This window comes from Lagopus leucura, unplaced genomic scaffold (assembly GCF_019238085.1).
Source record: "Lagopus leucura isolate 7727_CA_CO unplaced genomic scaffold, USGS_WTPT01 Super-Scaffold_100019, whole genome shotgun sequence".
NCBI lineage: Eukaryota > Metazoa > Chordata > Aves > Galliformes > Phasianidae > Lagopus > Lagopus leucura.
In genome coordinates this window covers 2,012,870-2,039,198 of record NW_024962273.1, presented here as the reverse complement: position 1 = coordinate 2,039,198, position 26,329 = coordinate 2,012,870, and the positions used below count along the sequence as shown (strand labels likewise).

General features: G+C 40.8%; 1 protein-coding gene across 11 annotated transcripts in view; it reads left to right on the top strand.

The window, feature by feature from the left end:
- Positions 1 to 26,329, top strand: part of MBD5 (methyl-CpG binding domain protein 5) — a 130,447-nt gene that overhangs the window by 81,425 nt on the left and 22,693 nt on the right. For 7 of the 11 annotated variants that reach the window (XM_042878022.1, XM_042878020.1, XM_042878026.1 and 4 more), the window contains 4 exons: positions 5,675 to 6,352; positions 10,676 to 10,778; positions 11,404 to 11,584; positions 14,758 to 16,896. In XM_042878022.1, coding sequence (XP_042733956.1) covers positions 6,240 to 6,352; positions 10,676 to 10,778; positions 11,404 to 11,584; positions 14,758 to 16,896 — 2,536 coding nt within the window. In that variant the 5' untranslated portion in view covers positions 5,675 to 6,239. The remainder of the gene's footprint in view (positions 1 to 5,674; positions 6,353 to 10,675; positions 10,779 to 11,403; positions 11,585 to 14,757; positions 16,897 to 26,329) is intronic. The other 4 variants (XM_042878023.1, XM_042878024.1, XM_042878025.1 and 1 more) reach the window with 4 other exon arrangements.

The following is a 26,329-nucleotide window of genomic DNA, read 5'->3' as shown; positions in this document are numbered from 1 at the left end:
GTTGAGTCACTCACGTAAAAAGTCGAGCTTCATAAGGCATTCAATTCTAATTAGTAAGAGAAAGCTTCTTTTCAAAGTGTAAAAACATTCCCAAAAAGCAGTGCAACATTTCTAATTAGGTGACACGGGAGAATCCCAGCCAACTCCTGTGGTAGACAAACTAATAATTAGCAAATAATAACTAAATAAAACCTTGTTTTAACTCTCTGTAGTTTGAAAACAATGCTTTGAAAGAAGCTAAACATTCCTTTTAGTTCTTAAAACCAGTCCAGGGGATCTGAGTGCATTTCCATTTCCAAATGTCTTGTAGGTTTTTCTGTGATAGAAGGAAAGGCTGGGAAGTGAGATTGGTGTTTGTATTTATACTGATTTTGTTTTGTGGATATTCTAAGGGTTTGCAAAACATAATGCCCAAAATCTGTCACCGTCCCATAAGCAAGCATCCAGAGGCAGCCATTTCTCAGGGATCTGTAAGTAGCCTTTTCCTGTAATACCTGGAGTTGTTTAGCATATTTAAAGGGTCATTTAGGAAAAAACTTATAGAGCATCTTCGCAGTATTAGACTGTCAAAATTTGATTTACTGGTTTTATATCCACTTATTAATAAAGGAAAGGCTGTATTGGTATTCATATCATATGTGATGGATCTGAATCCAGTCTATTAGTCTCTAATTTAATTTTCTTTAACCTTGTACCAAGTTTTCTGTATTGCCTCAAAAACTGTTAAACATTTTCAGCTGAGTGTGCAATGAGGCTTCCAAAGTGCAGCATTAAACAGACAGATGCATTAAAAATGGAAAACATACTTTCAGTATATGAAAGTTAAGGGGAAATTTTTCATGGGGGGGAGATATTTGAGGGATTGGATTGAGGAAACAATTTGGTGTCATTTTACGTAGTTCTTCAGTGCAATATTTTTAAGCATATTATAATGAAAGTGGACTGCAAAACAAATCTGAAAGGCATGTCTTGGCGCACAGAAAAAAGGATTAATTGATTTGGATGTGGAAAGTTGTGTTCCTCGTGGTAAGATAACATGAGTTGTCTGGAGTTGTTACGAGATTACAGAAAAGAGGTATTTATTACATGGGTTGATGAAAATCAGCCCTTTGGGTAGAATCCAGTGTCCAGAGCGTTTTGAATCTGCTCCAAAATCCAAATGCTTTCTAAACCAATCTGAAGTACTTTGGTTAGAGTACTCAGATACTGAAAAGCAAAACGGTGCATCAAAGGAGACCCTTTTTCAGCAGTTGGAAGACTCTGGTCTGGTCAGAAGTGTAAAGGGTTGGGTTGCCAAAGGGATGCTCTGTATGGCAGAGCGTTGCTGGCCACGCTGATCCCTGCTGGGATTATCATGTCTCTTTTAAGTGACAGGACTTTGCAAATCCCATAGAGCAGTTCCACTTCCCTCTGGTTGTCCTCTTATGCTTCAGCTTCTTGTCTAGGCTGTCTTAGCATATAAAACGTTTTATAAATCCAGCCCGTGTCAGTGTTAAGGGGAAAAAGAGCCAGACTCAGACTGTATTAAGTGAGTCTTAACCTCTTTTTCACTGCTGTCTTCCTTAGCTCCGTTTTCTTTGTTTGACTGATAACCAGGTATGGGGAAGATGCAGTGGGTGCCTTTTGTTAAATCAGATGTGGAGAGAATGAACCCATTTGGGAGAAGTCTGCAGTGTGCTTAACTTTTCAATGGTGTTATGCTGTTAAATAAAGCAACTCAGCATATGAGGGTTAGTGAAGAATTTCTCTACCAGAACATTGATGGCAATCTATTATTTTTGCAATTCATGTGTAATAGAAATAGGCAATGCTTACGTTATATGAGACTGCTCCAGAACTAATGCCTCCTGTGGTGCTGTGTTGGCCCACATCAGAGTAAGATGTTGGTGGTATGGCAGTAGAGATTAAACCTTCCCTCCAGTATTTTGTTACGTTTTATTGCTGTGTGACGAGTGGCAGCAGAGGGGCAGGGCAGTCAGACAAAACGGCACCTGCCATGGAAGCGCGTATGAAGCAAAGGTGTGTCACTGAATTCTTATATGCAGAAAAAATTGTTCCCATAGACATTCATTGATGCTTGCAGAATGCATATGGAGACCAAACAGTGGATGGTGGTGCAGTGAGGCAGCGGGTGGTGCATTTCAACAATGGCAACAGCAAGATGAAAGACAAACCGCGTTTCAGATGTCAGTGTATGCTTGTCACTCCACGAAATGAATCATGGGTCAAAGAATCACCAAAGTTGGAAACGAGCTCTAAGATCATTCAGTCTGACTGTCCGTCTGTCATATTTCCCTGTAAGCCTCAGTACAACATCTAAATGTTTCTTGAACATCTCCAGGGACAGTTGATCGGCTTATCATAGAATCAAAGAATCTTAGAATCACAAGGTTGGAAATGACCTATAAGATCATCTAGTCCAGCCATCTCCTCATCACCATTGCCACCACAAGCACTAAATTGTCTGCGTGGATCGGTGGATTACAAACAGGGGACTGTGTATGGAGGTGAACGTTGGCCTCAGTGTATTGGAAATGATGGTGGCAGTGTTGGAATATTGCAGAGATTCTGCCAGGTGAGTCCCACATATGCTCACACAGGCACAGAAAGAATACTGTATGCAAGTTTGTCAGGACCTATGAAACCAGGCTGAAGTTTCCTGGATTGCATCATTACCAGTGACAAGGTGTGGTGTCACCACTAGGGACCAAACTGGCAGTCCATGGAGTGGCAACATGTGAATTCCCTATCAGAGAAAAAGTTGAAGATGCAGCCTTCTGTGGGTAAATTGATACGCACTGCCTTTTGTGATGGGAAATGGGTGATTTCCTGGATTTCCTGGAACAAGGACAAACCATCCACTCTGTTCACTACATGTTCACTCAAACCTCCAGAAATCAAGCCAGAGTAGAAAAGAATCTCTTGCAACACAAGAACACCAGGCCCCACACCAGTTTGAGGACCATGGAGGACATTGCGGGTCTTGGCTGGACTGCCCTACTTGACTGAGCTCCCCACTATGTAGTCCAAATTTGGCACCTTCTGACTTCCATCTGTTTGGGACAATGAAAGATGGACAGCATGAGCAACATTTTCCTAGCAATAACACCATCCTAGCAGCTGTGAAACTATGGATCACCTCTACTGCTGCAGATTTTCACAAGCGCAACTCGCACGCTCCTGTTCATCGCTGGTAAAAATGCAGAGCCGATGGTGGTGGCTATGTTGAGAAATGGCGTTTTGCAGCTGAGAATTTTCTCTGTCAAATAGTGTTACTGTGCTCCTTTTATCCATTGTCATTTCCATGGAAATAATTAGGAGGCATTACTTTCAAAGCACGTTTGCTACTTTATTGCCTGCAGTTTGTGCCAATTCGTTCAGAACTGGGAAGCAATCTCACTTTATGTATATTTATTTATAAATATATCTTCATATAAATGCATAAAACCATTCTAGTCACTCACTGCTGAGCTGTGTACTTGCACGGAGCTTCCAGAGAGCCTTAGACTTCTGTTCTACAATTCATTGCACACAGAAACATCAGTGTATCCTCATAGAGCCCCACTTGCACATGGTAAATTGCAAGTTAGGTCAAACCCTGTAGTGTGAATAGCAGTGTTCTGTTTTCTCCTAAGTGTGTTGTTTGAAGTATTTTTGTACCTGGGGAAGAATGGATAATGCACATATGTTCTGATTCAGTTTTACGTTCCACGTCGCTCGGGTGTTTGTGTTAGTTTACATTTTTTAGCCTCTAGTATTTCTCAGGAGAAAGTCATGCCAATAATAAACTTGGATGGAAGGTATATGATAGAAGCAGCCATTGTATTCCAGTCCGTTGTACTGAGTAAAAATGTTTGAATATTCTCCACAGAAGAGACAGCTACATGAATTCTTTTGCTTCTTTTGGTACTGTTTCAAGCTATGTGCAGTACAGAAAAGTGGTTTATCTGATAAGTATTGCGGTGGTGATGGAATGGGATGTTAGCTAATGCAGGGTACTGCAGAACCAGTAGAAATATAGGGTTACTTCAAAGTGTCTCTTGCTGTTTGAGCAAAAAAAGAAAGTGATGGCTTTTTTCTTGTAATGGATGCAGTGTAATTGCCCTAAATAGCAACATGAGCCACAGTAAGGCTGTGCAAAGAGATTAGCAATGCTCTCTGCGATATGTGCTTCCAGTATTTTATATATGTATTCTCTGAGTCAGATTTTACTGTATTAGAGAAAGTTAATTCTCAGTAAAAAACATTATTTACCTATTTTAGATCTATTTATTATTAGATTTAATTAATAGATTTATTATTTTAGTAATAGATCTGCCAATACACCATTCAACGGTAACGCTGAAAGTTAAAGATAAATTCTGCCTTGCTTTTGATGAAATGTCATCTGTTACCTTCTTAATCTTTCATCTTTAGATTTCAGCCCTTAGCCCAGGGCTATGTGCAGCTGGCTCCTTCCCAGTCCATACTGGTTTTGAAAACATTCTCTTTTATTTAGCATTTGGAAATTTACATTTGTAAGTAGCACATGTAAAGAGAATGTCCTGCGTAAGTGTACTTAGAGTATTTTTGAGGACTGTGTCTCTGTAGCCTTCTTCTAGTGGTCTGGAGGGAAGACTGCTCTTACTGGTAAATGTAGATGTAATGTGTTGTTTGTACTGCTGTTGCAGAAACGTAGGATCCTTGGACTTAATGTTCTAGCTCAAAAAGCCTCTCCTTACTAAAATCTTTCAGATCTATACTATACTAACATATACTATGTTTTTTAATGTTAGCGTAACACTCGTGTTAGGAGTAAGGCAGAACTGACATACAATTCCAAATAAAGCCCATTAATGTCATTACTACAATAGTCATCAGTGCCATTTTTCTTTTATGTTCTATAGATTTCTCATATGTACTGTTTACATGAAATATCCCATGTTTGTCTCACCTTAATAAGACTTCTGATCTTAAAAATGAAGTCACGTCTACTTGGAAAACTTCTTTGAAGAACAGCACACTTTGTTTAATCCTGAAATACAGCAACAAAAATCTATTCATAGTATAACATGGGGGGAAGTGACTGTTCATGATATCAGATTTTTTTCATGGGAATACTGAGATCAGTACAGAAAAACATGAAGATTCCAAAACTAGATTTGTTTAGGAGGATCATAATTGCTGTCATTTTCCTGTTTGTTGTGTAAGTGTTTGTTGGTTTTTTTTTTTTATGAAGTTATTTCAATCTAATCTAAATGTAACATTTTATTGATATTATCAACCCCAGAAGCAGATTCCTTCACATTAAATTTGTTCCATTTTATAAACAATTTTTAAAGGGCATTAATAGAGCTAGTCATCTGTTGATAATTTTGAATAGCAGCATATGTGGAACTCCTTGGTTAAATGATACATCTCTTAGTTCACCCAAACTGTGCTGTAACTATTTAATAGAAGTTGCATTGTCTTGGCTTTTAAGATGTAGTTCGGTTGCATCCACGTATAATCATAAAATATATTAGCCAGATTGTATTTTTATCATAACCCATATTATGATGGTTTCATTGACATTTGAAATTTTGATTCTAAGGTCTTTAAATGGATGCAGCTGTATACATCTTCATGAATTACTGGGCTGGACTGATAGACTTCAAAAAAGGGCTGATGTATTTTCTGTGTCTGTGTTTTGCAGGCTGTTTTGTTGGAGCCAGGAAGTCATGAAAGAAAGTCAAGAAGAGAACTTGGATAATGAACAGAAGATAAAAAGAAAACAAAAAGAATGTGGCATATAAAGGGTATAATACCTGGAGGTATTAGATCTGACTCATATTTATAAAAATGAGACGAGCTTTCACAAAATACAAGTTATCTTAGTCATCAAGCTTGGAACCATGCTGTTGAACTAGAAATTCTCCTTTTCCCCATTCTCCTTTCTGACAGGTAACAAAGGATTGGTGAATTATGATTTTCCCAAGTTGGAAGCACTAATTTTTATCTATATAGTTCGTCCTTATGAATATATAAGGAGTTAAACATTGCATATTTAATGTGGATTATAATGGGAAACTGACTCATTAACAAAAATGGCCACTTTTAAGGACTTGGTTTCAAACTGAGCCGGAGCCTCCCAATGCACTTTGTACAATTTGGGGAAAGATGTACTGAATGGCCTTCTTTGGGAGGCCATGATGACATGTAGTAAAAGGATATCATCTTACTGTTGATATCTTTGAAGACTCATAAACAGAAACAGAAAAATGAATGGTGGAAAGGAGTGTGACGGAGGGGACACGGATGGAGGGCCACCAGCAGTGCAAGTTCCCGTTGGTTGGCAGCGACGGGTGGACCAAAGTGGAGTGCTCTATATCAGGTACGGTTACCTCAAGTGGTTGCTGTTGTTGTTTGCACTGTAGTTTTGCCAGAACGTGTGGTAGATTAGTGACCTGGCTAGTTCTTACACTCAAGGAGTTCGAGGGCGTATTCTTTTGGAAGTGCTAGGTCATTCATCCTGCTGATATTAATGGAGTCCACTTGAGTTATGCCATTTGCACGCCTGCAGCACATACTCTGTCATTACAAATCTAATATTACTTGGTCTTGAAAATTTGATATCCTTACTATACATTTTGCTTTAGGCGCGAATAGTTCTTTATTACTTATTATCGTCATGTGGATTTTAAAGCTGAGCAGTAGCAGATTTAACCTGACTTAATGCCTCCATTATTGAAGCCTTTTACAATGAAACTAGCCAGAGGATTTCTTAGGTCACATCTGAGATTGATGAGAAATTTCTCTCATTGCCTTTTCCTTGCTCAGCACCCGCTTTCTACAAGACCATTTGCTGGTCGTGTTCTGTTCAAAGGAACAATCAGGCATTCAAACAATTCATGGCATATAAGATAGAATGGGACTTTTTTCTGACTTCAGCTCAGTTTGTGTGGTGCCATGCAACTTTATCCTGACATTCAGTAGCTCTTCTTCGCTGTCTCTTTTGGGTTTACGTTCCAGATCTCCACTGTACTTTTATGGTTTACTTACTGTCTTTTGAAAGGAAATTAGATGGTGTAACTATACTCAGTAGCCATAGAAAACGTTTTAAAGCCCATGAAGGTTCTTTGTCCAAAATCACTGTCATGCCTCGGCGGGACCGACTTCTACAGCTTGCTCCCATTTCTAATGTAGAAAAAATATATATACAGGAAAGCAAGCCTAAAGCCAAAGTTTCAGATATTTTATTTATTTTATTTATTTCTTTTCCTAGCTTATAGAATGTTTTTCCTTCATCTTGGAGCAGTCTCAAAGAAATGTATTGAAATTACCACTAAGTGTGTGTGCTCAGACAAACGTACTGCAATCTAAAGCTTATCGGAAAAAGATCAAAGTTAGCTTTAACAAAATGCAGGTACATCAGGTTTACATCACATTAATCTAAATGATTATCCATTCATTATTGTCTTATACTTATTCCACTCTTTTCTGATTAAAATAGCCTCTTGTACACAACGTTTTATATATTAACAATATCAAATTCTTTAATGAGTCTCAGCATACTCCAATTTTACACTAAACCACCATAAAAGATCAAATACATTCCAGGATTTCTTGTTTATATTCTCAGTTGGCAGAATCAAACAAAATCCACGTCAGTGATATGCATGTCAAAGATGAATAGCCTTCCCCTTGTATTTCTCATTATTGCTGTAATTTACGGGGCCTCTGCCTCAGTTAAAAATCAATGAAAAAGAAAGAGTTGTTTGGTTTCTGGTGCTTTCTGTTGGGTATTTTTTTTTCCTTTCATCGTTGTATCCAGACATCAGCACTTAAAATTCTTTGCTATTTTTATATGCCTAATGAGCCCACCTGTTTTTGAATTTTCTTTTCTACAGCTGTAAGAAACAGATCATAAAGCTCTTAAAGAAGTCTTACGTGCTTAGAAACAAGTACATTTGTTTATAATTCTGACAGTTATTTGCTCTTCTGTCTTTTTTTAATATGTTTTTTGTTGTTGTTGTTTCTTAATATTTCTATTCTCAATTGCCTTATGAGAAACACTGCTTTTATTCCAGTTGACCCTGTTAATCAAGTTTACCAGTTGTCTTTTTCGTTTTAGGGAAGCTGGTATTATTTCAGCCCTCTTTCCAACTTTTGTCCATGTACTTTCTTTAATCCAATAGTGAGTTTGCTGGTGTTCCTCTGTAAGCCATTCTGCTTCAGGGAAGTCTAGATGTTGTCTAGATGCTCATCCACATTCTTATTTGGTGAAAGGCATGGGGTGGAAAGTAATGGTTGGAAGGGATGAATGTCATCTAATCCAACGTGGGATGTGAGCAGCACTCCATCAGGTCACTTGCTGGCGTTGTTAGCTGCATCTTCAAGGATGAACTCTCCCTAAGCTCTCTAGGGAAACTGCTGTTGAGCCCTTCTAAAGGAACAGCCACCCTGAAAATACTCACTGCATTTATCGAAGGAAAGGAAGGCCAAACTGTGCTGACTCAAAAGCTAACCAGAGGAAAATAACTGTATGTATTAAGAGTAGATGATCTCAGCTGAATAAGGACTCAGTGTATTTGTGCTTCTTTATAAAGCTTACATGCTTTTTATCAGCTGTCAACAGTTGCTTTGAGTTAAATCTATTAATTAGTTTTTATTGTCAGGTTGAAGCACTGCTTTCTTAGTAACTAACAGTGCTGCTTGGAGATAATCTCTTCCTCAGGTTACTGCAAGCAAATAGTTACAGTGGAATAAACTGAGAAAAGGTCTTTAATAGCAGGTGGACATTCCATAGCTGTCAGTAACTGATGCAAATATGTAATTTGCTCTCCCATATTTCTTTGGAGTCTTAAAACCCCTGGATGTCCAGAGTGACAAACAGCCTTCATATCCTTTGCAGTACAAAAGCATGAGGAAATTTGTTCATGCAGAAGATGCCTTGCCATTACGTAGGTCCATGCAGTCCATAACTGGTGTGCAGCAGACATGATTTCTGGCATGAATCAGTTGGGCTGTTCTCTGTATCCAGGTTTCATTGCATGCACCCATTTGTTCTGTGCAAGAACCCAGCAGAAACAGAAAAAAAAATGGGCCTTTTCTTCGTTCTGGTATTTCAGTGGGCAGATAACTGCGCATGCATGCAGCAGGTATGGTGAATCCTGTAGTGCCACAGCTTCAGTGGGCTGCTCTGTGTGCTCCTGGTAAGCGTGGGTTATGCAGAGCTCACTTTACACCCTCCTTGGTGTGTGCATATACCCTATGGCTCAGTTGTTTCTAGTCTCCACTGTCTCCTTGCACCTGTAGCTGCGTTTTGCAGGCAAGCTGTGCACTGGTAAAGCTTACTAAAAATGTAATGTAGATGGGTTTGTACAGAGCAAATGGCAGTTCTGCAGTTCTCCTGTGAGAAGCTGTGACACCCCAGGACCTCACCTATGCAGCATGGCTGCTCCGGTGTGCTTGCTCAGATTAGGCTGATGAAGATTTGGCTCTCTGGCCTATAAGTCATTTTTCTTCGTGCTTCTACCATTATTTTTAGATTGCTTTTACTTTGTTATCCTCAAATGTCAGTGTTACACATATTCGACCTAAGTGGTTCTCTCTAAAATAACCATTTTAGGGCAGATCTGGTAAATAAATTACTGAAACTGTTAATGTGACTTTAAATGACATTTGCAGATGTTGCTTTATAGATGAGTAAGTTCTTGTTGTGCGTTAGTTGTTTATACATCAGGTTTTAAGTATGAAAGTTCATCATAGTTTGGAATTTTGACTCTTGGCTGTTTTCATCATCCAGACTCTTCCACTTACGTTGTTTTTGTTAAAATAAGGGCTTTTAAGGACCAGTGTTTCAGCCAGTCCTCTCAAACTGTTGTGTTCTTTTCCTGATGAACAGTTTGGATGGCTAAGTAATAGAGAGCAGTGTGAAGGTTAGAGGTTTCTGACATGAGAACTTCTTTCATCTTATGACTTAGTGATTTTACCATAACAGAAATTCCAGTGTCCCCTTTCTGGAGGTGGAGATGATGATTTTCTGGTGGGAGCAAGAAAAATCCAAGTGCAGTTTATCAGAAACTCCCTGGGCTGGCTTCGTGGTGCAGTATTTCACACTTTCAGCGGGAAGGTTGAAGTTACAGCTGAATAAACTACACCATGTGCAGCCAACAGACCCAGCCCCAATACTTGTGCTACTGTTCTCCCTTTTCTTTCTGAGTTTTCTCATACTTGAAATACATTTGTGATGTTTTCTTTATAAATGAGATTCCAGCCCTAGAAAGTAGAAGTGACTGTCACGCCTCAGTGGAACTGCAGGGATGGGATCTGAGGGGCAGGTTTGTGGGGATTGCCCTCTGCTTGTGTGTTGCACTTTATAGGAGAGAAGATTGAGAAATTCATCTTAGTGTTGTAAGGCAATAGTTAAAGCTTTCAAGTACAATTGTATTTTGAATAGTAAATATCAATCATCTCAATTGCTTTCTTTGCACGCGTTCGTTTTTCTGGGGTAAAATCTTTCTTTAAAATGTTGCTGCTTTTTTTCACTGTTTTTGGTTTCTTCTCCGTTCTGGACTAAAAGCAAGAAGTACTGTGAAACTAAATATGAAATCTTAGCTTGGTATCCAATTCTGTCTGTGTGAGCTGTTAGAATGGTGGATAGAGGTCATGACCTGTCAAATAGCTTGAATTTATCATTTCTGTTTCTTTACAGTCCCAGTGGGTCTTTATTATCCTGCTTGGAGCAGGTGAAGACTTACTTGCTGACTGATGGAACCTGCAAATGTGGCCTAGAATGTCCTCTTGTTCTTCCCAAGGTAAAGAAATAATAATTTCTGATTTCTGCAATGTAATCCTTATCAGCTAACTGTGTCAGCTGATGTACTGTGCCGTGACTTAAATTCTGTTCTGATCGTATGTAGAATGCACACAAATAAGTGGATCTCCTCTCTGCCTTCTCCCTGCACGGAGGCTCAATTCTCATGGTGATTGAAAGTTCTCCTATTAAACTGGCAGCTTACCATCAACAGCAACGTGTTCATGTGTGGTGCTCAGACATGGCAGCTTCAGCAGGAGTTGGTTTCCCTAACCAGCTGCTGGGGTTTGGTTCACAGGGTGTATTTTAGAGCAAGCGTGTAGGTATGGTGGGTATTAATGAAATGTAGTTTCATTATTTCCATCAATTTCCTTGGTAATTCCAGAAAATGAAAAGCCTTTAATATAGCCAAGGGAGGTGGTGGAGTCACCGACCCTGGGGGTGTTCAAGGAAAGACTGGATGTTGTGTTGAGGGACATGGTTTAGTAGGAGCTATTGGGAATAGGTGAACGGTTGGACTGGATGAGCTTTTAGGTCTTTTCCAACCTTAGTGATTCTATGATTCTATGATTCTATAGTAATGGTAATACAGTAATGATTTTAAATGTTGGAATTTCTACACTCAGGTCTTTAATTTTGATCCTGGAGCTGCTGTGAAGCAGAGAACTGCTGAAGATGTTAAAGCAGATGAGGATGTCACCAAACTATGCATACATAAAAGAAAAATTATTGCTGTGGCTACACTTCATAAAAGCATGGAAGCACCACATCCTTCACTAGTTCTAACTAGTCCTGGTGGTGGAACAAGTGAGTAATAGCATGCAAAGTCATTTAGCTAACTAATTTTTTATGTATAATTAATGTACACCCCCAAAAGCCTTATATGTCTGTGATTGCAGTAGTAAACAGATTCAAGTTAAAAATGGAAGTAGTAATTAGAGAGATGTAGGTAGATAGAAAATGAATCTAAAAAGCAGGTCATCCCAGACTAAGAGCATGATTTTCTTGGAAAAGATATCAGATTGTTCTACACAAAGAAAATACATTAGCTCTCATCTTTTGGAACCGTAGTAATATGTCTGATATTCTGTCACATGGGAAATTAGGGAAGCTGAATAAAGTGATTATAAAGGGATTAGAATGTGGCTAAGGACTTGGCTAAATGGGAAATTGTATCGCAAGGCAGAATATACAACTAAAAATCTCCACTGTAATTTCTCAAGGATTATTTTGGGAGAGCAACCTGGATTAGCATTTTAATTATCCAGATCAACAAAAGTCAAGTAATTTTGTTGATGGATGAAGCGATGAGTATTATTTGAAACAAAAGAAGATCAAAACATTTTGGAAAATTGGAGGATCGTTGACACCTGGAGTGAAAGAAAAGTTGCAGTAACAAATCCTGTTAATTGTGAGGTTATTCACCTGGGGACTAGAGGAGAAAAGCTATTAGCCCTAAATTATTGAGAAAGAACACCTAGATATAGTAGCTGATCAGAGATGCCTGTGAGCAGTACCAGATGGCAGTATGGTGCAGATCAATGTGATTCTGAGACAGAGAGGTACCAGTGTCTTTTTGTGCTTGCTGCCTTCCTGTGCTACTGTTCTTGCTAGAGGCACTCAAGTTTAAATAGAGCAGAGGCTCTTCTGTTAGGGCAGTGCAGAATCTGCTCTACAGAAGTCATCTGAAAGTGTTTATCTTGCTTAGCCTCCCAGAATTGTGGCTGAAAGGGGATAGAGTTGCTGTCAATGAGGGCATCAGGAGAATGACTACCAGGAAACAAAGCTACTAACTTTGATACAAAGTTAGCACTGACAGAAATAACTACAAAAACGGAGTGCATGGAAACCCAAATTGAAAATTTGGTATTTTCTAAGGATTGCAAGGACAAGAAAAGGTCTGAAGCAATGTTACTGCAAGTAGTTAGGACAAAGGAGTAAACTTACTTTTAATACAGAGCTCTGAAAGATTACGCTTACGTGCTGTGATGCTTACAACTTTAGGGAAACAACCCTTGATAATTACCATCTGCAGCCTGAATTAAAGTGAAAAATGTAATGGATATATAATAATAAATTGCAAGACAATATGAAGACATCAGTGAGGTTCATAGTACTCAAGTGCTGTTGCACTTTCAGATTATTTATGGATTTAAATCTTTCTTTAAATTATGTTTTTTTGCAGCAGAGGCTTGTTTTTAGACCTAACAGTACAATTTCCCAAGTTGCTATGCATTTTCCTTACTGTTTTTTTGTTATTACTGTCTATTAGTGTTACTTAAAATACAGCTACAGCTAAAAAGTAAAATAGCCAAATGAAGGAGAGGAGAACAGATGAATATTTAAGACACGAATCTTATTTTTACCTTCTCTATTGATCAGAATTTTGTCTCTAAAGGAAGAAGAAAATTTCCCACTAACTTGCCTTGGTAAACAAAACACTGTTTATCATCATTTACACATGCATTTGCCCATTTGTTTGGGTTCAGCACTACACACAAGGGTTCTTGAATTTCATGTTGCAGTTCAGTCTTGAGATTTGTCCCCAGAATGGGACTTGGTTTGTATTTTGAGAAGGGCAACGTGTTTGTGTCTGTCGTGATGTAGCTGGTTCAGCAAATAGGATGAAGGCAGGATTTTCAGTGCCATCTGTCTCCTATGGCCGGAGAGAAGGAAAGAAGGGAATTGAGTTCTTGTGTGTAGGAGAATTTAAAGGTACCTCTGAATTTGTTTGAACATGAAATCTTTAGCTCAGTGCTCAAGCTTAAGTTTGCATATTTAGGGGCTGCATGCCAAGAACGCAATCATTTTCCTTTGCTGAGTTCCTGCTGCAAACTGAATTACAAATCCCCAGAGCAGTAAAACTGGCAGAAAGTCCACAGGCTTGGAGCTGCCTGTGAGGGTATTCTTAAAGTAAGGCGCTGAAGGAGTATTTATTTATTAAACAGAACTGATGTTGATGGGCAGAAAAGGGAAGCGGTCTTTTGTGTGTTGGAAGATCAAGTCTCAACACTGAAGTTTACAGTAATTTTTTCCTTATTGTAGGGGTTCAAATGTGTGCATATCCCCAAACTCTTTATCCTGAAGGCAAATGTAAGAGGTAGAGCCCGTTGTTAAGTTTAGCATGTTGATACCAAGGTAATCTGTTGCAAAACCTGCTAGAAAAGCCTTAATTCAGTAAAATACTGCGAGCCACTGTATAATATAACCTTTTTAGCACAGCTAAGAACAGATTTACTCAGAGGACTGAAACTTGGTGCCCGCAGTGCCAGGGAGTGACACAGAGCAGCAAGTATGCTGCACCCTGCCTTGATCAGCCACAACCTCTCAGATCCACGCAATGAAGTGTTTTGCTGAATAGAAGTCAGTATCAAAGTAGCACAGTGCATTTCCCCAATCGTCTTTATCAGGCACAACTTGTGGGGCAGGGCTTTTTTTTCCTGTAGAGCAAGGAGAGATTAACCTAAACCCTTCTTGGGCCTTGTTCCTCCTGTACTCAATAGATGGTGCCAGAGGTTCCTTTTCCCTGTGATAGTGATAGACTGCTCCTCCTGCCAGCTCTTCCAGCTGGTGCTGTAGCTGAAGTGATGATGCTGGAGATTCAGGAGTGGAAAACTGGAGATGATATTTAGAGAAAGGGGAAAAAATAAAAGCATATGTATTGAAGTTTTGAAAGAACAGCACTGAAATGCATTTTAAGTGGGTAGCAAATGTGCTTAAAACCTGAGAAACACAAGATCTAAAGTTGTCTATGTATATGCAAGTTTTATTTGGGAAATGGAGTTGTGATCTGTTCCACTGTGCTCTGTAGTAGGGTAGTCTGCACCATTCCAGCAACAGTTTGGTGATTTAGGTATTACTGCTGTTGAAGTAAAAGTTTAGCCAAAGGGCTGTAATGACTGATTTCACACACATTATTTGTGTACTGAAATGTGTGATTCCAGATTTCAAAATAGTAACTGTTGTGTTTTTAATATCAGGTGCAACTCCGGTAGTTCCTACTCGAGCAGCAACTCCAAGATCAATGAGGAATAAATCACATGAAGGAATTACAAATTCTGTGATGCCAGAATGTAAGACTCCTTTCAAGTTGATGATAGGGGCATCTAATGCCATGGGTAGGCTTTATGTGCAAGAAATGGCTGGAAGCCAGCAACAAGAACTTCATTCTGTCTATCCTAGGCAGAGATTGGGTAGTAATGAACTTGGACAGAAGTCTCCATATCGTGGCAGTCATGGTGGGATGCCCAGTCCAGCTTCATCAGGATCACAGATATATGGAGACGGCTCAATCTCTCCTAGGACTGACCCACTTGGAAGCCCTGATGTTTTCACAAGGAACAATCCCAGTTTTCATGGAGCACCCAACTCAAGTCCTATTCATATGAACAGGACACCTCTGTCTCCGCCATCAGTAATGCTACATGGTTCTCCCATACAGTCATCCTGTGCAATGGCTGGAAGGACTAATATACCTCTTTCCCCAACCTTGACCACAAAAAGCCCTGTAATGAAAAAACCCATGTGTAATTTTTCAACTGGTATGGAAATACCACGAGCAATGTTTCACCATAAACCACCCCAAGGTCCACCTCCTCCTCCTCCACCGCCTTCTTGTGCTCTTCAGAAAAAGCCATTAACATCAGAAAAGGATCCACTTGGCATACTTGACCCTATTCCTAGCAAACCAGTCAATCAGAATCCTGTTATCATTAACCCAACTACTTTCCATTCAAATGTCCACTCTCAGGTACCCGTGATGAATGTAAGCATGCCTCCTGCTGTCGTCCCTTTGCCAAGTAATCTTCCTTTGCCAACTGTAAAACCTGGTCACATGAACCATGGAAGTCATGTTCAAAGAGTTCAGCATTCAGCTTCTACTTCCCTATCTCCTTCACCAGTGACATCCCCAGTTCACATGATGGGATCCGGGATTGGAAGGATAGAGGCTTCTCCCCAAAGATCACGTTCTTCTTCCACATCATCAGACCATGGAAATTTCCTGCTGCCTCCAGTAGGACCGCAGCCATCCTGTACTGGTATTAAAGTTCCTCCCAGGTCCCCACGGTCAACAATAGGGTCGCCAAGACCATCTATGCCATCTAGCCCCTCCACCAAGCATGATGGACTTAATCAATACAAGGACATCCCTAACCCATTAATTGCTGGAATGAGTAATGTATTAAATCCTCCAAACAATGCAGTTTTTTCCACTGCATCGGCTGGAAGTGGTTCTTTGAAGAGTCAGCCTGGTTTGCTGGGAATGCCTTTAAATCAGATCTTGAACCAGCACAATGCTGCCTCTTTTCCAGCAAGTAGTTTACTCTCAGCAGCAGCCAAAGCACAGCTAGCAAATCAAAATAAACTTGCTGGTAACAACAATAACAGCAGTAGCAATTCTGGACCTGTTGCCAGCGGTGGCAACAACGAAGGACATAGCACTTTAAATACCATGTTCCCTCCTGCTGCCAATGTGCTTCTACCAACGACTGAAGGGCAAAGTGGTCGAGCAGCACTGAGAGATAAATTGATGTCTCAGCAAAAAGATCCTCTGAGAAAACGAAAGCAGCCAACCACCACAGTGTTGAGTTTGCTGAGACAGTCTCAGTTGGAGAGTTCTGGAGTTTCCAAAGCTGGATCTGATTTAGTAAGAAAGCAAAGTCAAAGCTCTTTTCCCATCAGCTCTATGTCCCAGTTACTTCAGTCCATGAGTTGTCAAAGCTCTCACATGAGCAGCAATAGTACTACCAGCTGTGGGAGCTCAAATACTGTTTTACCTTGCTCTGGTAACCAGATGCATTTTGCAGACACCAGTATGAACCCTGGCACTCTTCAGAACTCACTGGCACAGAGTTTACCGTTACGAGGGGAAGGTATGCACTGCCAGAACACAAACACTAACTTTGTCCACGGTACTGGCCCTGCCACCACCAACCATCTCGCAGGTTTAATAAATCAGATGCAGGCTAGCGGGAACTGTGGGATGCTCAGTCAGTCAGGAATGGCTTTAGGAAACTCATTACATCTGAACCCACCTCAGCCAAGAATCCAGGCATCCTCCACTCCAGTGATACCAAACAGCATTGCTAACAGCTGTAATCAAACAAGTCCTGAAGCAGGTATGTTTCCTTTTAAAAGGATACCCTCATGTTTGACTGTTTGGAAGTATATGGTGACTGCTTTTAAATGGGTTCCTTTTACTTATCTACTTTCTAAATTTGAGTTTACCAGTCTGAAAAGTATGCCTATTTCATGCTCATATCCAGATACTCAAAAATAAATAAGAAAAGTATCTCCCTTTTTCTAAACAGAATCATCTTGACCTCCTTCCTGTTACAACCCTTCCCAAATTCATACACTTCACAGATAAAATCCATGCACATTTGTACACTAGACCTAAACTAGACCTCAGTTTTCATCTCTTGCCCAAATAAATTTTTCTGCATCATGCTGAGCTACTTCAACCCTGGAAGGCTATAGCTAGCCAGGTAGTTGGTGTCTAGGCTCTACATGTGTTCCTCACTGCTTGCATTAAATAGTTGAGCGTTGTCAGAGATGGCAGCAGATACTAGAAATGTAAGAGTTTTCAAAATAACCATTTTTGGAGGCAGAAAGGAGGCTGCCAGGTCCGTGTTTGCCTTTGTCATGGTAATTTTGCTCTGCCGGTAATTAAATGGTTGAATAAATTGTATGTGCAGTTGGAAGAGCCTAGCGAGATTTCCTGATTTATTCATCAGTGAAGACTTTGAGAGGAAGCAAGTCTGCCACTGTTACTAACTTCATCCTCCTTATTGGTGAAAGGGAGACAGCTCAGAAATGTTGATTTTGTTTAACTACTATTGACTGAACAAAGCATGAATTTTTGAAGGATGGTTCTACGTTAATTTCTTAGGCAGGAAAGACAAACTATTTGATACTTCAGTATTTCAGCGTGGTTAACTGTCAGAGCGTGGGTTTGATGTAATCACAGCTAAATACATCAGGTCAAATGAAAGTGAGGTAAGCATACAAGCTTGTTAACCCAAGAAAACCTGATGTGTGTTCTTGGTCTTCCTCTAAGAGAGCCGCTTATTCTTTAAAGTGCAGAATGGAATTAAATAGGTAAACATTACTTTTAAAAGCCATGCTAATTACAGTTTCTAATGACTTTGGAGGGTTCCTCTCCATTCCTGGGGAAATAAGGCCTTTTTTTTCCATAGCTGTATCAGTGGTTTGTGTTGCAAGCAAGTAGCCATTAATCCTTGCATGGCTGTTTTGCCTTGTCACGCTGACAAAGAATATTTCCTTGTATGTTTTCTGTTCCGAGTCCTTGTACTCTTGCCAACAGAACAGAGGTCTCATTTTGCCCTAGGAGCTTTGTTCTGTGTCCTACTCAGCATACCAGAAACTCCCTTTTCCAAGAACTCTTTGGGTTTCCACCTCTTTGATGGTCAGTGGGAATCAGCAGTATGCGTTGTCATTGTCCATGCTGCTGAAGAAAGCTATGAAGTTGTTGCAACATTGGACTGCGTTGCCTTACAGAGAACTGAAGACGCCGTTATGTGAGATAAGAGCCTGTGTGCCAGCAGTTACCATCAGGAAACTGAGCAGTGGTAATTTGTCTTCTGGGAAAGGATTGAAATAATTCAGGGTTCCTGAAGTTAATCCAGACAGGAACTGATCAAGAGAAGTTTTGCACTGTATAGAAGTTACCAATAAAACATTGCACAAAGCTATTAAGGTAGGCTTCCAAGCATCTAAATTCATCCCTATGTGGGATCTTGTTCCTGCTCCATTGCTGTGACCCCAGCCCTGTGCCACAGCCTTGCCCCACTAGGTTGGTAGTGCAGGCACCACTCATGGTAGCTGTCTTTGGGCTGGTGACACACAGCAGCAGCTAATCAGAGCCTTTCTTTGTCTTGCCAGTCTTGGTCCTCAGGCAAGCAGAATTCCTCCCAAGAAGACTCATGCTATTGTATTAGGGATAAAACAATAGTAATGTCTGCTCTCAAACTTCTGTGGGACAACAGCAACAGAACAAATCTGTATAAGTGCACTGAGCTGCACGCTGCCTTGAGAGAGCTGGGGACAAACCCCCATGGAGAAAGGGGCATCAACTTAAGCAGCTAATACAGTTCTCATCCATAATATATAGAATTGTGGGATCACTAAGGCTGGAGAAGACCTCTAGGACCATCTAGTCCAACCGTCTGCCTACCACCAATATTGCCTGCTAACCCACGTTCCTTAGTACCACGTCTACACGTTTCTTTGAGCACCTGCAGGGATGATGATCAGTAATAAATAGATAACTCCACGTGTGAACTTCAGATTTACCTGAAACCTTTCAAACAACCAAACTTCAATCAGAAAAGGATGGTATTTCTAATACTGTAGGGATAACTGTTAGATTTCTAGTTATAAGGGCTTAAACTGATGCTTTTTTTCTTATCCATACGGTAAATGGCAACCTTGCTTAGGCAAAGACTGCACTTCTGCTCCTCACTGCTGACTGCTTTTGTTTCCTTACTTTTGGTGCTGGGGAAATACGTGCAACCTGCAACTGTTTATGTATTGTTATTGATAACTGTGATGGCTAGAAACCTGGAGAGCCTTTTACTTTCTAAAGATGGAATTTCAGAAGCTGGTGCATTATTCCCTGTGGCAGCGCCCTGAAAACTGCACAGTCCTTCATCCAGCCTCCTGCCTGAGTCATCGCAGAAGTGTGTGGCTCAGACGTTAGGTCTGAATCCAATCCATAGCCAGTGAAAATCCAGATAAGGGCATTTTGCTGTATTTGCAGAGGAATGGAAGCATTCCTGCCTCGAAATGAGCATGAAACGTTGAGAATCTTGCGTTAATGGTAACCTTTAAAAATAAAAGTTTATTTCCAGGCTGCATTCAGTTACACAGAATGTGACTAAAATGGCAAGAGGTATATTATGAATTATTCTGTATGAAGCTGATAATTGTGGTGTATGGAGTTGAACAGTGTCAAGCATGCAGAAGGAGCTGTGTGTGCAAGCTGAGTTGAGCTGTGTACGATGTCTTCAGGAAATTCATACATTCATTTTGAGTTTGTGGCTTTTTTTTCCCCTTGTTTTTACATATTTTAATTGCTGAGTCTGTTTTCTGTTTCTGTGCCAGTATTGGGAATAGCTACTAATCAGTTAATGGTTCCTGAGAGAAAATACCGAGAATCACCACAATTAAATCGCTGATTATTGCCCAAGCTTTTAGTTAGGCTTTAATCACATGGACCAAATTTTATTATTCTGCCTTTTGTCAGCTTCTTGCAGAGGTAATACCCGGAGTTTCCAGGTTTCAGTATGAGTGTGATTGAATTAAAACTGAATAGGTATAAAAATGAGCGTTTTTATTTACAGAGTGGAACGATTTTTTACTTTTCCAATTTTCAACCCTTAGAAACCCGCTGCACTTGTTTTTATTGACAACTTCTGTATTGTTTCTATAGTACTTAGGTTGCAAACATTTTATTTGAAAACAGTGGTCTTATGTGAGGAGCTAGCATCAAATCCACATGGACTGCTTACAGCTGTTCATTCTGGAAGAAGTCTCCTTTTTTTGCCAAGAGATGTGGTTCTGGACTCACTTTCTGTGATGGGTGCTGTTAGTACTTGTGTTAGCCTTTGACACTGAATTTCTCGTTACGAATCAAGCCCTCAGGCTTCAGATGCAAGCTGAAGGTAGCATCCAATTTGCTAATTCGGCAGCTTTATGGATTTATTCGTTAAGCCACTTTGCCTCCCAGAAGCAGTCTTTGTATTTGTCTGTTTGTCTGTTTGTTTTTTGTTTGTAAAAAATGCTGCTTCACTGTGTCATAGATCTTAGTGTAGAGTCTGCTTCATCTATTATTTTCTTGCTGTTAGTCCAGCAGTTCAGTGGGTAGGAAACTTCTGTGCAAAGCGTTGAATGTTTAGCAATTCAAATCCTGCTAAGATTGCCACTTGTATAAAGGGATGCAGGAAAACAAGTGAAAAGGTATTTGGGAGTAAAAGCTACATGTGGCTGAGAAGGGGGTGAACTGTAGCTAATGGGAATAAAGATAATAAAGAATCTGAAATATCAGAAACATGAGAAACTTCTAAACGTTCACCAGTGACAATTAAAGGACAGGCTTGGCAAAAAAAAGTACTGAGACTATATCCTAGATGAAGAATAGTAAAATTGCATCGGTGAAATTTGCAGTACAGAGAACAGACAGATATAATTAATTGAAGAGGAGCACACAAGACCGATGCCAATCAGTGAGGAGCTTCTGTCCCACTCAAACAGAATTTATTTTAATGCAGTCAAGTCTGGTGTAATATAATTGGGAATGGAACATTGCCTTGGAAAACAGTGACTCAAAGATTTAATAGACTTAATGCAAACTGTCAGATCAGTGATGTTGCAAAACAGAAGGAAGAAAAGAGAAGCTGGGTAGGTATTTGGATGCATAAAAGAGAAATGCCCATGGAACTTGGGGTGCTCCTGGGTCTGTGCATAGCTTGAGAAAACCAGAGCTTGGCTGTGGCATTCTGGTTAGCTGTCACTTCTCATGAAAGGCCCAGAAGTACTGGATTTCAAAGAACCACAAAGCTGTGGTGGTGGTGGGTCAGACCTCAGGCTGTGAGCCCGGTGGTGCCATTTCTGCTGTACCTGACAGAAGGTCATGGAGCCAGGCTGAGCCCACGCCGAGAGCTGGTCAGCAGGTCAGGGAGTCAAGCCGGGTGGTTTTCCAGCTGTTGGGAATGCCCTGCCATCTGCTCTTTCAAAAAATATGGGCATAGCCAAGGAATTGTATCACTTGCTGTGGGTATTCATACCTCAGTAGCACCTGAAAAGGTGGAGAGCTGAGTTTGGGTCAGGTTGGTGGTTGGACTCGATGATGTTGATGTGCTCTTCCAGGCTGGATGATTCTGTGGCTCTCTGGTTTTCACTTTGTTGACAGGTGTTCAATGACAACATCCACTGGCAGAGTGCTGGTAAATTCAGCATGGAAGAAATAAATGGCTTCGTTTTTTTGAGGCTACTAAACACTGAAACGAGCTTACAGAGTTCAGCTTGACCTAAGTGAAATTTCACAATCCGGGTTCTTTCTCAACAGTAATGGTAGTTATGTCAGAGCTTTGTATCTGTTCAGCTCACATCTCCCCTCTTACTGCCCTCCCTTCTGAGCATAGGAAATCTCAGAGAAGTGCACTGCTTTCATGCTGATGGCCCAGAATATTTGTCTGTGTTAACTGTTACAGTAGTTTCTCATCTACCCTCATCCGTTGGGATTTCATCCTGATAGAACCAGGACTTGTGAAGGACTCTTTTCTGCCATGCTGACAGTTGGCTGGAGCTGTTCAGAGAGAAGCCATCAGAGATCATCTTGGCCAAATCAGAAATTATCTTGTTGGTCATCAGATCACCATTCAAAGAAAAATTGCCTTCACATCAAACCAGCGTTCATTTATTTCTTCTTCATTGACGTGAGTTATGATCTTCAGGACACATCCCACTTCTGTACCATTTGTAATGTGCCCACTTGCTTTTTTGCCTGTGCTGCAAAGCTGAACCTCCTGAGTAATGAATTGCATCAGTCCAACCACAGGATTTGTCCATAATCTACGTGAAAAACACCAGTTGTTGTAAAACACTACAGGGCACACACATAGAAAATGCCATTTTGTATATCTTTAAGGTGTTACATTCTAAAGTAACCCAATATGAGAGCCTCTGGATTTGCCCCCCTTACTTTTATGGATCGCTGAAATATAAAAACAGAACTTTTCAACTTCAGATTTAGAAGAGTGGCTGGCTGGCGTCCTTTATGGGACTTGTTATGTCTGAGAAAAGTTTCTTTTTAAGCTGAAATAACCCCTAGACAGGATGCCAGACAGCTACTCTTCTAATTATAAAGCCAATTGAATTGTTCTATTGATTTTGGGTTTCGGTGTTTATATAAGCATGTAGAGAGACTTTCCTTGGGGGCAGGGGTGAGGCAGGAAAGTGTCATTACAAGGAATTGCTGTTGTTTGAAATCTGGCATGGCTTTTCAACATTCTGCCCTATGTTCTCGCGTTGTTATCTTGGGGGGGGGGGGGGGGAAGTGATTATTTTCCTCTTCAAATAAGAACCGTAAAGAAAATCTGTTATATGAGGAATAAGGTTTCCACGAGTGAAAATGAACGGTACATCAAGTCTGCTTCCTACCCTCCCATTGAAATTTATTTGCTTTTTTGACTCTGGAGAGAGGTCTTACACTCAAAACCACTCTCATTCTCTGAACCTAAAAGAGTTGCTGGCTTAATAGGCATTGTGTTGGTGTTAGGTAAACTGTTAACAAGGGATTTGTACAGCACTGACATGAACATACACTCTACCAGGAGATTCACAGTGGAGAAAGAGTGTGGAAGTGGAATAGACATTGCCTTTCAGATTTTTGGATGTTTATCAGCAGCAGCTACGAGCAAATGGGAAAAACTTAGGAAAAACTCAGTTCAAGCTCTGTTTAATTAACTCATTTGTTTAGTAAAGGGAGCTGCAATTGAGTAAACCTCCAATTCAGCAGTAATGGAAGAAGGAAATTCAGTATTATGTCTGTGTGTGTACGGGTTGTGTTGGGCTGGTTTTGTTTTGAACACCAGAAGTGCTGGCTTCTCCAGGCTTTCAGAGGGATCACTTACCCTCTTCCTATGCCTAAGATGAGCACCTTCACATTACCACTACCTCCCTCATCTTCCTCTTTGCACATAGGAATAGTTTTCCCCAAGTCAGGTTGATGTCTTCTCACTGGTGACAGGTGACAGGATGAGAGGAAATGGCTTTAAGTTGCACCAGAGGAGGTTCAGGTTGGATATCAGGAAAAATTTCTTTACAGGAAGGATTGTGAAGCACTGGAATGGGCTCCCCAGGGAGGTGGTTGAGTCACCATCTGTGGATGTGTTTAAAAACCATTTGGATGTGGTGCTCAGGGTCCTGATTTAGCAGAAGGTTGTTGGTTAGGGTAGGATATTTAGGACATGGTTGGCCTCGATGATCTTTAAGGTCTTTTCAAACCTGAGTGGTTCTGTGATTCTGTTATTTTAAAAGCAGCACTGATGATAAACTGTAGAGGAGGAGAAGTCAGAACACACAAGGGCAGTAAAAAGAACCAAGATTGAAATTGATTCAGGCACTTAAGGTACCTAATTTCAAGCATTTATGTTGTCCTAAAAACTGCTTTGGGCGTTCTGCCCTTGTACAAAATTTTAATGGTCTTGGTTTAGTCTGTGTTCAGAGGATGCAGAGACCTCATGCTGTAGTCCTGAGTGATTTTCATCCTTAAATGAACAGAAGAGCAGAAGAGCACAGTCTTGTCCTTGTACACGAGAGGAGGCTGGGCTCTGCCTGATCCTGCTGGCCTGGGAGGAGCACTCCATTTATCGGCCCTGGGTTCGTTGTTTCTGTTGTCTCAAGGGAGCAGAGGATCTTGATAAGGAACCCAGCCATCGGTGGTTTGTGGTTAACTGCTGAACTGTGGCTTCTTTGGAATTGAAAGCACCAGGATGGATGCGATAGCAGATAAGTATCTTAAATGTTTTCCATTCTAAAGAAATGCAGAGAATATAATTACAGGAATGTATAGCTGTTGGTTCTGAGTGCATAGGTAAGTGATGGAATATGGAGTTAAAGCAGGCAGACGTCCCCAGTTGTAAAGGGATGTGAGATCACATTGCTTCCATTAGCGATGATCGTTCTGTGAAAGGTAAACCTCCTAAAACTGCCTATTTAAAGATACTGCCACGTATGCCAGCTGTGTGCTGTGTCTCTAGGCTGACAGTAGTCCTCACTGCCTACTGATGTAACTTCTGGAGGCCTGGCACGTGGCTGGGTGGCCCTAAGGCCTCCTCTGAAACTTGCCATGCTTAGTATTATTCACATCGTGGATCTTAGCTCTGTTTAAAAAGCAGGATTCACGACAAGACTGCAGACCTCTGACTGCATTGTTCCATCCCTACAGCAGCACATGCACAGATGTGTGCCAGTGTTTTCATGGCGGAACAAGTAAATGATAAATATCTTCTAATGTTTTTAACTGGGCAGGGAGCGAGTCTTCTCAGTGCTAATTGATTTCATTACGTGCTGCATCTGCTTGAGAATACCTCTCAAACAAGAGTTGGGAAAAAAAAAACTAAGGAGCAAAGATGAAATCCACATAGGAAAATCAACTTGCTTTCAAAAGAAAACAAAACAGAAATGTACGTGAACAAACTAGTGTAGCCACAAAGGAATGATTTTAAAAATGTGTGCCTTATTCAATTTCAAATTAATTTATTCCCAAAGCATTTATTTGAACTTCTAGAAGAATGGATATATATCTATTCTAGCTCTTGCTCTCTGGATATTTGTTCTCGGTGCATTACAAAGACAGTCCCTTCCTCTCAACCACAGGCAGAAGTTCTGCAGACATCTGTGTCTGCAAGAGTTGAAAGCCTGCAGTCGTCCTGGGCTTTTACAACTTTTAGTGCAAGTCTTCATTCTTTGTTTCACTCTATATTTACTCTTAAGAGCTTATAGCAAGGACTCCTGTTTCTGGGCTAACATTTACGATGCCCTGGGTATCCAGGATTCAGAATACCATGTTCTTAGGAAACCTGTCACTTCCCTTCAGCTCTGGACTCTCACATTTCTCATCAGAACATCTTAACTGTCACTGGAATTTGGGTATGGCACGAAGGCAGCATTTCATGTTGGAGCTCTGGGTTCTGTTCTCTCTGTGAATGGAAGCAGTCAGGATTATTACAGCCTCGGTTTCCCAGCAGCATTGCTGAGCGAGGCAGCTCGTATGCAAAGGGGCTTTTTTTAGCTGACATCTATGTTTGGTCTTCACTGTCAGCCTTCCCTCTTTGAAACTCCCAGCAAATACTGCATCTGTATAGCCTGCGTATCACTGTGGATGAGAGTCAGACCTCAAAGGACAGCTGAGTCAGTTCTATATTGCAGTTGCTACTGCCCAGTCGAAAGGGCAGACTTATTAGGACTCTGCTTCTGTCGTGCTGGCAGTCCTTTCCACAGGCACTTTGATGAGGTACGTGGCTTTTTTCCTTGCTGCTTTGCTGACCTGTTCACACCTTCACTTGCGGTGTGGGCCATCACTTTTTTCTCTTTGTCAGCCAAACTCATGTTCGTCCTGGGCCTTGAGAGTCTGGTGTGTGACAGGGGAGGGACAGGTCTGGACTACCCCTCACCTCGGTCCTTCCAAGGAAGGTGCTCCTTCTTGCTGCAGTGCTGTGAATCGCAGTTACGGAAGCTATCCGTCTTTTGGAAGGGAAAAAAATAACTCAGATGTTGTCTTTTGGTTTGGGGCCAAGCATTGAGGAGCTTTCCAGCCACACTGGGCTTCAGCGAGGATGGCTGTGCACGTATCCTTCATTGAAACGTTGGCTCGGAGGAGGTGGTGTTTTGGAAGAGATCCAGAAACTGTTCTGGTGCTTCAGTCCATGTGTGTGGATAGACCTGCCCCAGGTGTTCCAAACATTGCTTTAGCAGCTGCCCAGTGCAGAACTCCTCAGTACCAACCAGAAGCCTTCCTGCCTGTTG